Below are 12,792 nucleotides of genomic sequence, written 5' to 3' on the forward strand. Positions count from 1 at the left end.
CAACGTATCGAAAGATGGTGGCAGAAGCAGATGTGTAGTCATGACCTCCCACAACTTTAATTAGAATTCCTCTTCAGCTCTGAGACACAGGGCCAGTAATACTGGCGATAAACAGTGTGCCGGTGGCGATTTTAGGGTTGCGGACTGCACAGCAACCGCATGGTCCGGACCCCTGGAATGTGCCACTGCTGTCATCATGGCAGCCTCCCATTCACATGGGTGCCACCATAACGGTGGAAGCAATGCACAGTGTTCAGACATTGCTACACATCGCTTACATCACCGGTGCACCAATGGTGCACCTGTGACATGCACCAAGCGCTGTAAAAAGAACCTGCTTTTTGCTCAGTTTGGCTGCTGCAGTGTCCCTCCGGAGGAAAAACAGCCAGCCCCAGGCTGCCCTTTCGGGGCAGTCTGTCAAGCTCCATAGTAAGAACTGAAAAGCCTCTATAATAGATTACCTAAGAATTAATTATTGGAAGTAGTGTACTTACTTGAGGTTTATATTAATTTTTAGTACCTTGCCATCTATTATCTACCTCTGTCTCTACTTCAACTTTTGCTGCAAAGTGTTAAACAGCTTTTAAGGTCAGATGAAGATAAGACCTATATTTCTGGCTCAATAATTATGATATTCCTTAGACGCTGCCGGGAAAGGGGAAAAGCTGAAGAGACGATAAAATAAATTAAGCATGGCAATAAGAGATAAACAGCAACCAAACAGGCACCCTGAGCCCAGGGAGAGGGAGTGGTACAGCTTGTGAACAGTGACTGAAGGCACTCTAGACAATTAAAGAGGCAGTGAGATTTCTGTTCTACTCATGGGGAAGAGATTTCTAATATCAGTAACCACTAGTTACCAACATGTCTATGACTAGAAGCGATTATAAGTCCTTGGGAGTTACACCACTCTTGGATCTGACTTTAAACAAAAATGCCAACAGACAAAAATTACTCAGTTTTACTCACTGAGTAAGCATGAAGAACCTAAAGAATGTGCTGAATGCAAAGAAGAAACTGAAATCATTAAAGTCAAAGGAGCAATTCCTCTACACTCATCTCACTACTGGACTGGTCGCTTGACACCAAAGGAGCTCTTGAGTCTGCAACTATGAGTGCCTCTCACCAAAATCTTGCATTAGAGATAGCTATTACTGAGATAGTAATGTCAACTGATCTAACCATGAATCTGACCCTTCATAACCAAACAAACACTGAGAATGCCCTTGCCAAGCAATTAGTTGGGACTAACTGAAATGATGCTTAATAATGATATGAGTTTGTACAAGAATAAATTGAAGAAGATGACCATGGCTGGTGCCCTACTTTGATTAAAGACATAGCATCAAATTAAACCTTTCTAATGGTGCGCAATAATTTGTTAACTATTTTGGTGGATTTAATTAAAATCTAGTCCATGTTCCAAAGAGGAACAGGCAACAGGAACAGACATCCACAAAGACATCACAGTAATCAATGGAACTCCCACGCAATCCACTAAAAGCAGACAAAGGAGAAAAACCAAGCTGAAGAAGATCATCAGGACACTCAGCTGAACTCAATCTGAACTCAATATTCCATATTTAGCATTCTCAGAGGCTCAAGCATATAATACAAAAATGAGTTATCAAACAGAAATTGAACATAATATCACAGATTACTTATTTAATACATCTAAATCCTGACTGACATTAGGTCTAATTCAAATCTCACTCATAGTCCTAATTTTAACATCCATATCTCTCACTCTCTCACTCATATCCTTAACTTTCACCCTGACTCTAATTTTTATCTCAGACTCTAACTTCCCTAAGATCTCCAACTCCCCTACCCACTTCTGACAGACATCTATTCCTAACCCTGACAAATCCAGCTCTCACTCTAACTGCCAGACACACCTGCCTTTTAAAAATCCCCTCAGACATTCAGCCAGTCACCAGTCATTCCTGACATTTCATATGAGTTTATCACACAAAGGAGATTGGGAGTTTATCCCGTGAATATCCTGGAAAAATCGTGTAATTACATGAAATGGTTTCACACGATGTCACACAAAACCTGCCATTAAAGTGGTCACAAAGAAGCATTATCGAGCACCTTTTTACTTTCGGGATTTCAGCAACAATGCATTTCTGATATCACTTTCTTTGCACAATTGTGTGTGATAATCATTTGCGCAATTACTTGCCATTTTCACTTTATTTGTGGGATGCTTTAAATGCTCTTTAATCTCACTTTAATGCCAAAATTATCCCCAGTGTGATAAACTCCATACTGTCATCACCTTCCAACAGATACTTTACTTTATTACATTTGTTTATACATTACCATATAGGCAGCCCTCTGTATCCATGCATTTTTATCCATGGATTCAAGGATCCACAGTTTGAAAGTATTTTAAAAAATATAAATTCCAAAAAGCAAACCTTGATTTTGCCATCTTATATAAGGGACATCATTTTATTATGCCACTGCATTTCATGGGACTTGAGCATCCATGGATTTTGCTATCCATTGGGGGGGGGGTGTGTGTCTTGAAACCAAACTCCAGAAGATAACCAACAGCCCACTGTACTTTGTTGTTGCTGTGTGCCTTCAAGTTGTTTCTGACTTACAACAAAGTGAACTTATCATGGGGTTCCTTGTAAGTTATGTTTAGAAAGGGTTTGCCCTTCTTATGAGGTCCAAAATCACCCAGTTGGTTTCCATGGCCAAGCAGGAATTTAAACCTTGGTCCCCACAGTCATAATCCAATGTTCAAACCACTACACCATGTTGGCTTTCATAACCATACTTTACAGTGCACCCTTCCCATCTGCGGGATTTGATTCTGGTAGACCCCATGGATGAGGGGAAATGTGCATGCTCAAACTCCATTATGGTCAATGGGTAGTGACATGTGATTGGCCACATCACACTGACAGTATTAGAATGGGGTGTGGACACACAAGTCTGTGGGTGGATGGCCTGGCAATAGGATGGGCCCACTGTACTATAATTTATGTAATAAGTGCAACAAAAGTCCATGACATAAAAGTCCATCCCAAAATTCCATAATATGGCATGCATCAACAGTATACCTCCCCTTGCCTTGTACATTGAGTAGCCTTTTCTCTCTTTCTTTAAAAACCAATTCTCTTGTAAAACAAAATTACTAGAGTTCAATTAATGGCCAATTTCTAAGGAAATATCAATATTGCTCTTGCATGTGGGAAAAACATTCAATGCATCACAAGGACATAACATGTGGCATAAGAGCTTTTGTTTGCTTGTAGTGTGCCTACAAGTCATTTCTGACTGATGGTGACCCTAAGGCGAACCTATCACAGGGATTTCTTAGCAAGACTTCTTGAGAGGAGGTGTACCTGTGCCTTCCTCTGAGGCTGAGAGAGTGTGACCTGCCCAAGGCCACCCAGTAGGTTTCCATGGCTGAGTGGGGGATTTGAACCCTGGTCTCCAGGGTCCTAATCCAGCACCCTGTTACCTTAAAAGGTGGGAGAACTTGGGGCCCCCACCAATAGTGTCAGCATCTACTTGGTGTTTGGAGGGAAATGTAGCGCAAAAGGAGACCTGTGAGAGGTGGGTAACATAAGGGGACCTTTCCACCTGCAGAGAGACTCCAGTTTCAATTAATAAGAGAGTTTTATTTAGAAATATGCAAAGGTGCACATAAACCCACAAATCCAATACAACTTTTAGCACCATACAAGGTGCTAAGAAAGAGGTGTGAAAGATTGGATATCAAGGAATTGGGAATTAGTGAGGGGGGTTATTACCAGTCCTGAAGAGAGGGTTCCATGGAAAATTGAGAGTGGCTCAGTTAGAGTATGAGGGCTATACAGAAAGTGGATCTCTGGTCTGCAGAGCAGAGCCTTGGTCTGTAGCAGAGAAATGGCCATATGCAGGGTGGATATTTATATTGTGTTTTGTACCTGGCAGTTAGTCAGAGTGAGATCTGGGTCTATCAGGTTTAGGAAAAGATGTCTGTCAGAAGTGGGTGGGGGAGTTGGACATTCACACACAGTGTAACAAAGACATGATGGTTTTCCTATGGAATTGAGAAAAGGATTCCAGAATGACTGATCACTTTAACTTTGGCATGATGAACATTGATTGGATTTCAGACAACTCTTGGATAGTTGTATAGGAAGGGACATAGCCCTGAAGGAGGAGTAAGTATGGTCTTTAACTGCTTTGTGATGGGATTACTTAGTCTTTCTCGTGAAAGGATATGCAGAAGGTCTGGGAGAGGATAAAGTAATCAGCAAACCTGTTTACCTTTAATTTTAATAATATCTATGTCTTCCACATGTTTTCAGGCCAGCATGCCTTTCCCACATGAAACATTCTAGACCAGCACCCTGTCCAAAGGTCATTGTGACCTCTTAAAAACATATCTGATACTAGATAACAAATATGAAAACATGAAATCCCATATACAACAAGAGAGCTTGGCCATTACTAGGTTCCTGAAAGCTCAACTCAGCAGACTCATGTAGTATATCAAAGAACTTTTCTTCTTCATAAGATCCGCTGTTTCTATACAACCTCAAGTACCAAGTCCTTTCCCAACAGAAAACCTTTTCACAAAGTCTGTGGGCTTCAATAAAATTACTTAACTGGGGCATTATTTCGTCTGAACTTTGAGAGAAGTAGAGCTATAAAGCTAATAACCCAAACCACTATACCACACTAGCATTACAGGAACTCTATCTCTATCAAAGTTCAGATTAAATTAACTAATCTCATCAAAATCCACAGGCTTTGTGAAAGGATTTTCTATTGGGAAAAAACTTTGTACTTGAGGTTGTATAGAAACAGCAGTCCTTCTGAAGAAATAAATGTTCTCTGCTATACTACATAAGTCTGCCAAGTTCAATGTTCAAGACGTTAGTTGTGGCCAAGAAGTGGAAGACAAAAAGGGAGCTGAATTCATTGCTCCAAACTAATTCAAACTAGTCAAAAATAATTTGAGAGGACTACACTGCATGTGTAAAACATACCCTTAGCAATGTCTTAGATGGATGAATGAATCTGGAGTATATATATATATTAAAAAATTAATCAAAGTTCTTGAGGCCAGTTTATAATTTTAAAAATACAATTAAACTGGGGGAAGGGGAGTTAATAGGCAGGAAAAGATGTGTTTTCAGGGTTCCCTTCAGTCCTGAAATGTTCCAACTGCTACACATATGCTGAATTTCTCAGCCACAGTCTGTCTTAGAGTATCCAAAAATTGTTGCCAAAGGAGCCAAATGTTGTTCCTCCAGAGAGCATGGCTTCCTCATTAGGTTGCTGTTCCTGCTTCTGTCTTTCACATATTCTCCATCAGATGTTAGTTGATGTCATAGTTTGATGTGAGTTAGATCAAGTGGGGAGCAACAGTGTATGTATTTTAACACACCTCCAGATGTTCCAAGTGCCATTCTGCCATGTTATTGCCTTTCACATTTCCATTTCCAAAATTCCATATCCACTCAGGTGAGCCAGTCTGCCAGACCAGCAGACCATCTACTCCAGCTCTCTGTCCCGCAGCAATACACAGCTAAACCCCTCCTGAGAAGTGGCTCTCCAACCTGTGTTTAAAGACATCCAGTGACTGGGAGCCCCCCCACCTTCTCATGCCCTGCTTGTCGTCTTCCCTTTGACATTTGCTTGGCTACTGTGGGAATACTGCTCTAGGCAGGTCTTTAATCTGATCAAGCAGAGTTCTCCTTATGTTCTTTTCCTGTCCGTTAGAAAAAGCAACCTGTTCCCTCAGGACTTGTAACTTTCACTCCCTACACATGTTAAAAGTAACCCATTGGGGGATGCAAAATCAAAGGTCGCCTCCACTGTCAGTTCAGAAGAGTGTCTGCCTCAGCTATCAGAAGTCTGAGAAACAATAATTTAGTCTGTTCTCACAGAGTGGTAGTCAATGTATATTACTGGCCACATCAGTGTAACTTTCTTGGCAGCTTTGTGCTGGGTTTTCTACCCTTGAAAGATGTTTACAGGTTGGAAAAGCTTTGTTCAAGCCTATTCCAATGGAGTGTGATCTCTGCTGCTCTGTGTCTACAGAGAGGAAGACGAGCACCGCCAGCAGCAAATATGAAGACAGTGATGGATGCTATCTGCAGAAAAGCAAGAAGAAAAAGGTGCCCCTTCAACAGCTTTCAGCAAATAGTAGCATCACCAAAACAGAACGCCCTAGAAGCAGCTGCTCCGCTGCTAACTTGAGGGCCAAGAAACTGGTCATCCGAATGCTGATTGTGATTGTGATTTTGTTCTTCATATGCTGGACTCCCATTTTCAGTGTCAATACCTGGCGTGCCTTTGACACTGTATCAGCAAACCTGCTTCTTTCAGGAGCCCCAATCTCTTTCATCCATTTGCTGTCCTATACATCAGCCTGTGTGAACCCCATCATCTACTGTTTCATGAACAAGCGCTTCCGCATGGGTTTTCTAGCAACGTTCACTTGCTGTGCCAAGCAGAAACTTCCAGTGGCTAGAGCAGAGATGGCAGAGGATGAGGAAGGGAAGACCACTGGTGCATCACTTTCCAGGTACTCATACACAAACATGTATGCATCTGCTCCACCATGAACTAGACTGATACAAGGGGGGGGGGGGGGAGGGGATATGGATTTTATTTCTCCTGCAATTTCTTTGATGTGATGAATCCATCTATCATACCTTTATACAAATATGCTTAAGTAAATTGGATCTACGTAGGAGTAGAAAATCAACCAAACAAGAATTTCTCAAAGTCTCCCATCAGGCAGAAAGACATTCCAGCTTCTGATTTCAAACAAGACAGAAGATATTTAAGATAGAAAAGATCAGTGAAGATAGCCCTTAGGTTGTGTATTGCTCATAAACACAAACACATGCCCAAAACACTTATATTTTATATTGGTAAATACTCTTTATGATGACTAGCCAGAACTAGTTTCACTGTCAGCTGCCTCAATATTGAATTATGTTCTCCAAAGCAAAGGTATAGCTGTATCAAGGTTTGAATTGTCATATTCTAAGCCCTGCATCCCCAAACAAGAACTAAGATTAAATCAAAACTCAATTTTTTAAAAAAGAAAAATAGCCTTTTTGGCTGCTAGGCTTTAGTGCCTTGAAATTATCATTATGAAAGATAAGAAGAACATATCAATGTTAATCAGAAGAGTAATGGTGCTTTGAAAGGTAACGGTGCTTTGAAGCAGCATTTTTTAAAAAATGTTCTTGCTTGGAGGATGAATCGTGAAGCCAGTACATTTTGACTGTATATCCTATGCTTGATCAGATGTTTACTCTGGTATTCTGATCCAACTGTGGCAACCAGAGGCTTTGCTCTCAGGCAATTTTTCATCTACCCACCACTCCGCTGCCATCAACCACTTTTCAGAATGCACTGTGTCTCAACATAGAGGTTCCATTTCAGTATCATGCTGATAGCTATTGACAGAACTGTCAATCACACCTTTGTCTAACCTTTTTCAAACCCATTTTTTTTTAAAAAAAAGGAATGTTTAATCATTTTCTTTTTCAAGAATTCATCAGTTAGCATCCATTTCAAAGTAGGTGCTCTTTGATTAGGCTAAAAGAAATGGCAAGTCAAAATATGTGATCAAAAACTCATTAATAGCTGGAAAATGAACCTTTCAGATCTCTTTTGTCATTCCTCATCACAGTAACATGTCAGAACAAACTCTCCAAAATACACATCCACACACCTTTTCAATACCTTAACATTTAAAAAACAATAGCCTATTTTTCCAAACTCAATGGGAACTTCTAGCCACCCTTACATTTTCCTTTATGGGTTGTTGTTGGGTTTTGGGGGCATTGTTGGACGTAGGTTCATTACCTCTCCGTAGAGGATCACAGGCTGGACCATGACATCTTGCCGCCTGAGGCACAGCTTCCAATAACATCTCCAGCTTATCCCCCTAGTATGTATATCAAGTTACTTTGTTCCACAAGGCAGAAAACTGAATAAGTGTCTCTCTCTTTTCATTGACAGTAAAATGTTGTTGTGTGCCTTCAAGTCATTTTCGACTTATAGTGACCCTAAGGCAAAGCGATCACGGGGTTTTCCTGGTATGATTTGGTCAAATGAGGTTTGCTATTGCCTTTTCCTGAGACTGAGAACATTTAACTGCCCAAGGTCACCCAGTGAGTTTCCATGGCTGAGCGGGGATTTGAACCTTGGTATCCAGAGTTGTACTCCACTTAGACCATTACACCATGCTGGCTTCATGTGCCATAAGCTTTCAAAGACTTGTTCTACTTCCTCAGATGCATGGAGATTATGAAAATTTATGCTACAACATCTGATGCTCAGGTGCTTCAAGATCCCTTTGCATGCTGATATTTGAGAGTAACACAGCTATGTCTCTCAATTTGGTGAGAGCTACACTTTGAGTATTTTCAATGTGTACTGAAAATACTATTTCTAAATCTAAGCTGTTAGAGTTGTTTCACGAAAAAGTAATTCACTATTATTAATCATTTATGTCATTTGAACAGTGATATGTCATGATTCTCACCATTCAGTAATGCATTGCTTTTCTCAAAAAAACCCCAAAAATGAACCAAACCTTTCAAATGTTCCACAAAATAATGTACAAAAACAATGATCAATGCCATTTGTAACTCAAAATAGTTGCACTTCTATTGTTATAATGCAAAAAGTGGTATTCATTGCTCCCCTAAAAGTAACAAGTAACACTGTGCCATTTCATGGGTTACCTCAAAGTCCTGCATTGAAAGTTTTTGGAATAATGTCTATAAAGGGAAGCTGGCAATAGAAACTTCTTAGCAAAGGTTAAATGTACACACACAGTTTTGCCTCTATATCATTGTTTGACAGCAGTGGCTTTCCAGATTTTTTGGGTTGCAACTTCCATAAACCATCATCATACAAAATAATAATACAAAATAAAATGGTAAAAAAAATACAATGCATGGGCCTTCTGAAGGAACAGGGAAGTGCCAGGGAACTAGCTGAGGACTTTATCACATGAGACTATAAATCAGAATTAAAGCAAAATATTAGTGCATTTGGCCAGTACTTATCACACAATGTCATGTTTATTCATTTGCTGCTTTGTTTTTCCTTTGTTTCTGTAGTGCACCTTTTCATTGATAGGGAAACCCTCTCAATAGGCTTCTAATATTGCTCCTGTTGTATTAGTCCCCTAGTGCAATAGGTCACTTTCACAGCAATAATGAATAATGATGAATGGAAATCACATGGCATGAAGGGGCATGATTCTCCTTCTCTCCTGCCCCTTGCTATTCTCAAGCAGGTTGAGGTTGGTATTACTCTGTTTTTCATTTATTTTTTAATGTTATTTTCACTATGATGGTGTAACTACTGAAAAAGTAAAAAAGAAAGAAAGTAAAAACCACTAAAGGAACGGAGTAAAACAACCTTGACAAAAGCATGGAAGGTGAGTTTACAGAACCAGTGCAGAAGAAGAAACCATGGCATGCCAAAGTGGGACACTTAGGTGTTTGAAGAGAAGTGTGATACTGAACATTTTCAAGCCAGTATGTTCCCATTTGCTTCACGAACTCGATGGTTGCAAGAAAAAATGCCGGTGTCCTGAGTTAGAGGTTTCCTTTCCCCCGAACTAGTGAGTAAAAGAAAAATAGGTTGTAGGTTGAAACACCAGGTGAAAACCAAGGTGGAAGCAAACTAAACTAGACTAAAGGTGAACTCGAGACTGAATTGGGAGATTTTTTTCTTTAAAAAATGTGGAGTACCAGGAGGAATAATGAAGTGGAAGAGAAGCAAATGTGCTAGGAGTCTGAAAACATGTTCCCTCCATGGTGTCAGGAATCTTACTGTAAGTACCTGAATGGATGGAATAACAAGCTCAAAAGGCTGGCAGCTTCTGCACAGCCCCTGTGTATGTATGTACCTTAAAGTCACCCGTTGACTTTGTCAACTCCAGGGATTTCGTAGGTTTTCTTGGGCAAGTAGTAGTAGTAGTACTTATTTCTTACCTTCCTCTCCCCATGGATCGAGGCAGGAGAGTACTGAGAGATGGTTTTGCCAGTTTCTTCCTCTGATATATAGCCTACAGCTCCTGGTGTTGGTGGTCTTCCATCCAAGTACTAAGCAGGCCTGACCCTGCTTAGTTTCCAAGATCAGACAGAATCTAGTGCCCTTAGGATATGTAGGCCTCTGTGGACCAAAATTGCCTGAAGGGAACAAATTCTAGCTATGGCTATTAGCCATATTGGATTATTGAAATAGGTCACTTGTTTCAATCAAGTGACCTATTTCAATAATCCAATATGGCTAATAGCCATAGCTAGAACTTCTCTTCCTTTTTATAGCTCCTTTTAAAACCTTGTCTGGAAGTGTCCCTCAAAAAGAATCCAAGGGTGTCAAAACTCTTTTGCCATTAGATCCTTGAGCAAAACTAAACAGGGGGACCTTAGTCTCTGCTGGTTCTCGCTACCACACAGGAGTTGTTAATGTTTATTGCAGCTAATGGCTTTTCATTGCTTTACAACGTAGGAACAGTGAGGCTTCTATTTGCCAATTCAAAAATATGTGCTTATGGTGGCTGTATACTAAAGGAGTTGTATAAAGATTAAAACATTTGTACATATCTAGAATCCTGATCACCTTTTTGCAAAAGAAGGGGAAGCTTCTCCTAGTAAACATGGTAAAACAAGCACAGCTAGATTATACTGAATGAAAAGAAGAAGCATGACAAGTCATTGTGCTCTGTTCTCAAGTCTTAGACAGATATTTTTGTTCCAGATTGAATTACTCAGTTACAGCAGTCTGTGCATGCCATATAAAATGACTTAATGAAGAGATCACCATTCTTTGTTCATTCATTTTTATGGGACATTCACAGAAGGCTGCACTAAAAAAATATAAGGGGTCATAGCAGTACACAGAGCACAACATCTCCAACAAATACAGAGTAATCAGTTGATCTCTATTAAGGCAAGAAACCATTGCCAAGCTGGCCAGAGAAAAATTGCTTTATGTGTAGATTTGATCACTGAAATAGGTTATTACCAGCATTTATTGTTATTTTCCATGTATGTGGCTGCATTTGATCTGATGATGAAAAGGTCTTAGTATGACTTCATAAGAGACAGAGAGACAGACACTTCTTGCCTTAATATGAATAAACTGGTTCTATTATGTTACAGTTTGGGGCTTTTGTTGGGTGTGCTGTATTGCATGAAATCCAGTAATCATCATCCAGTATTCTCTCTGTGGCTCTTCCATCTTCTCTCAGACTGCAGAGGGTCTCCCATCTCTTTAGAGAGATGGGGTTTCGCATGTTGTTGTGTGCCTACAAGTTGTTTCCAACTTATGGTGACCCTAAGGCAAACCTATCATACAATTTCCTTGGTAAGATTGGTTCAGAAGACCTTTGCCTTCCTCTAAGGCTGAGAGCGTGCGACTTGCCCAAGACCATCCACACTTCACGGGTGCATTCAAACCTTGGTCTCCAAAGCCCTAGTTCAATGATCAAACCACAACATTCTGCTGGCTCCTGGATTGACACAAGTAATATCATATTGGTAAAGTAAGCCTATCACAGAGCAGCATTACATTTGTTTGTTTTTTTAAAAAATCATTGGTGAGTAGCTTATTATGATGCTGTTTATGTTATCTGATCGCTCATTTAGTGATATCAATGGATGTAATTTAAACAAGGCTAAGTCTGTAATGCAACACAATGGAATTCACCAAATGGTAATAAGCTGCTAATGTAAAATGGCTCTGGAAGAGAGATAGGAGAATTCATGGAGCTAAGGTTTACAATAGTTGCTAGCTATACCTGCTACTGTTGAGAGATACCATGTTGTAGTTGTGTTCCTTCAAGCTGTTTCTAATTTATGGTGAACTATCACAATTTTCTTGTCAAGGTTTGTTCAGAGAGGGATTTGTCTTTGCCTTCCTCTGAGGATGAGAGATTGTGGCTTGCCCCAGGTCATCCAATGGGTTTCTGTGATTGAGCAGGGATCTGAACCCTGGTCTCCAGATTCATATTTCAAAGCTCAAACCTTTGAGTGAGATGCTCTACCTTGAAACAGATTTGAAGGAGATGTTGGAGGAGAAAGAAGAATCTCTTCCACAAAGAGAAACCTTCAATTGGCAGAGGAAAACTAGTTAGATTGCATCCAATTAGTTCAGAATTAGTATTAGTCTATCATTCCATCATTTTATTTATGCAATTAATACTGTATAACTATTTACAAGTCTCAGAATCCCACGGCCAATATGCTCCAATCCCTGGCAATTGGAGTTTGGAATTGGAATTGCAATTGGAAAGAAGTGGTGATGCAGTATTATGAGAAAATTGACATCAAGGTATGAAAAAAAATATATACAAGAAGACTGCAAGATGTTTGTTTCCTGTTCTTTTAGTACGTAGATTAATGATGTGTTTATCTGGCTATATACTACTGCCCATCAACTGTGTACTTGCCCATGTTACTTAAATGATTACTTTAATCTGTCTTCATTATCATGTGTTTTGGCTCTGCAGTGTAACTTTAAATGTATTCCTCATTCTCCTGAACAAGACAAAAAAGGGATCCTATGATTTATATTAAATGTATGCACTTGTTTGGTGAAAGCTCTCTCCTGAACATTCAGATATAAAGCTGTGTAATTTTAATATGCTTACTTTCATAAATTCCAAACCCATCTATTAAAAGCATTGTTATTTTACCTGGACATGTTACCTGTTTTTCATATATTATAAATGCAAAAAAATGACCAAATAAATAAATAAATAAATAGGCTTTCTATAGCCATGTAGAA

The 12,792-nt window shown here is 39.7% G+C and overlaps 1 protein-coding gene across 1 annotated transcript in view; it reads left to right on the forward strand.

The window, feature by feature from the left end:
* LOC149312472 (cholecystokinin receptor type A-like) overlaps positions 1-6,588 on the forward strand; it is a 30,434-nt gene extending 23,846 nt beyond the window's left edge. The window contains exon 5 of the mRNA XM_089526878.1: positions 6,061-6,588. Within this exon, the coding sequence (XP_089383004.1) occupies positions 6,061-6,587 (527 nt within the window). The 3' untranslated portion in view covers position 6,588. The remainder of the gene's footprint in view (positions 1-6,060) is intronic.
* The last annotated feature ends 6,204 nt before the right edge of the window (positions 6,589-12,792 follow it).

The sequence above is a fragment of the Sceloporus occidentalis genome, unplaced genomic scaffold (genome assembly GCF_023333645.1).
Source record: "Sceloporus occidentalis isolate IW3139 unplaced genomic scaffold, rSceOcc1.0.p SCAF_5, whole genome shotgun sequence".
NCBI lineage: Eukaryota > Metazoa > Chordata > Lepidosauria > Squamata > Phrynosomatidae > Sceloporus > Sceloporus occidentalis.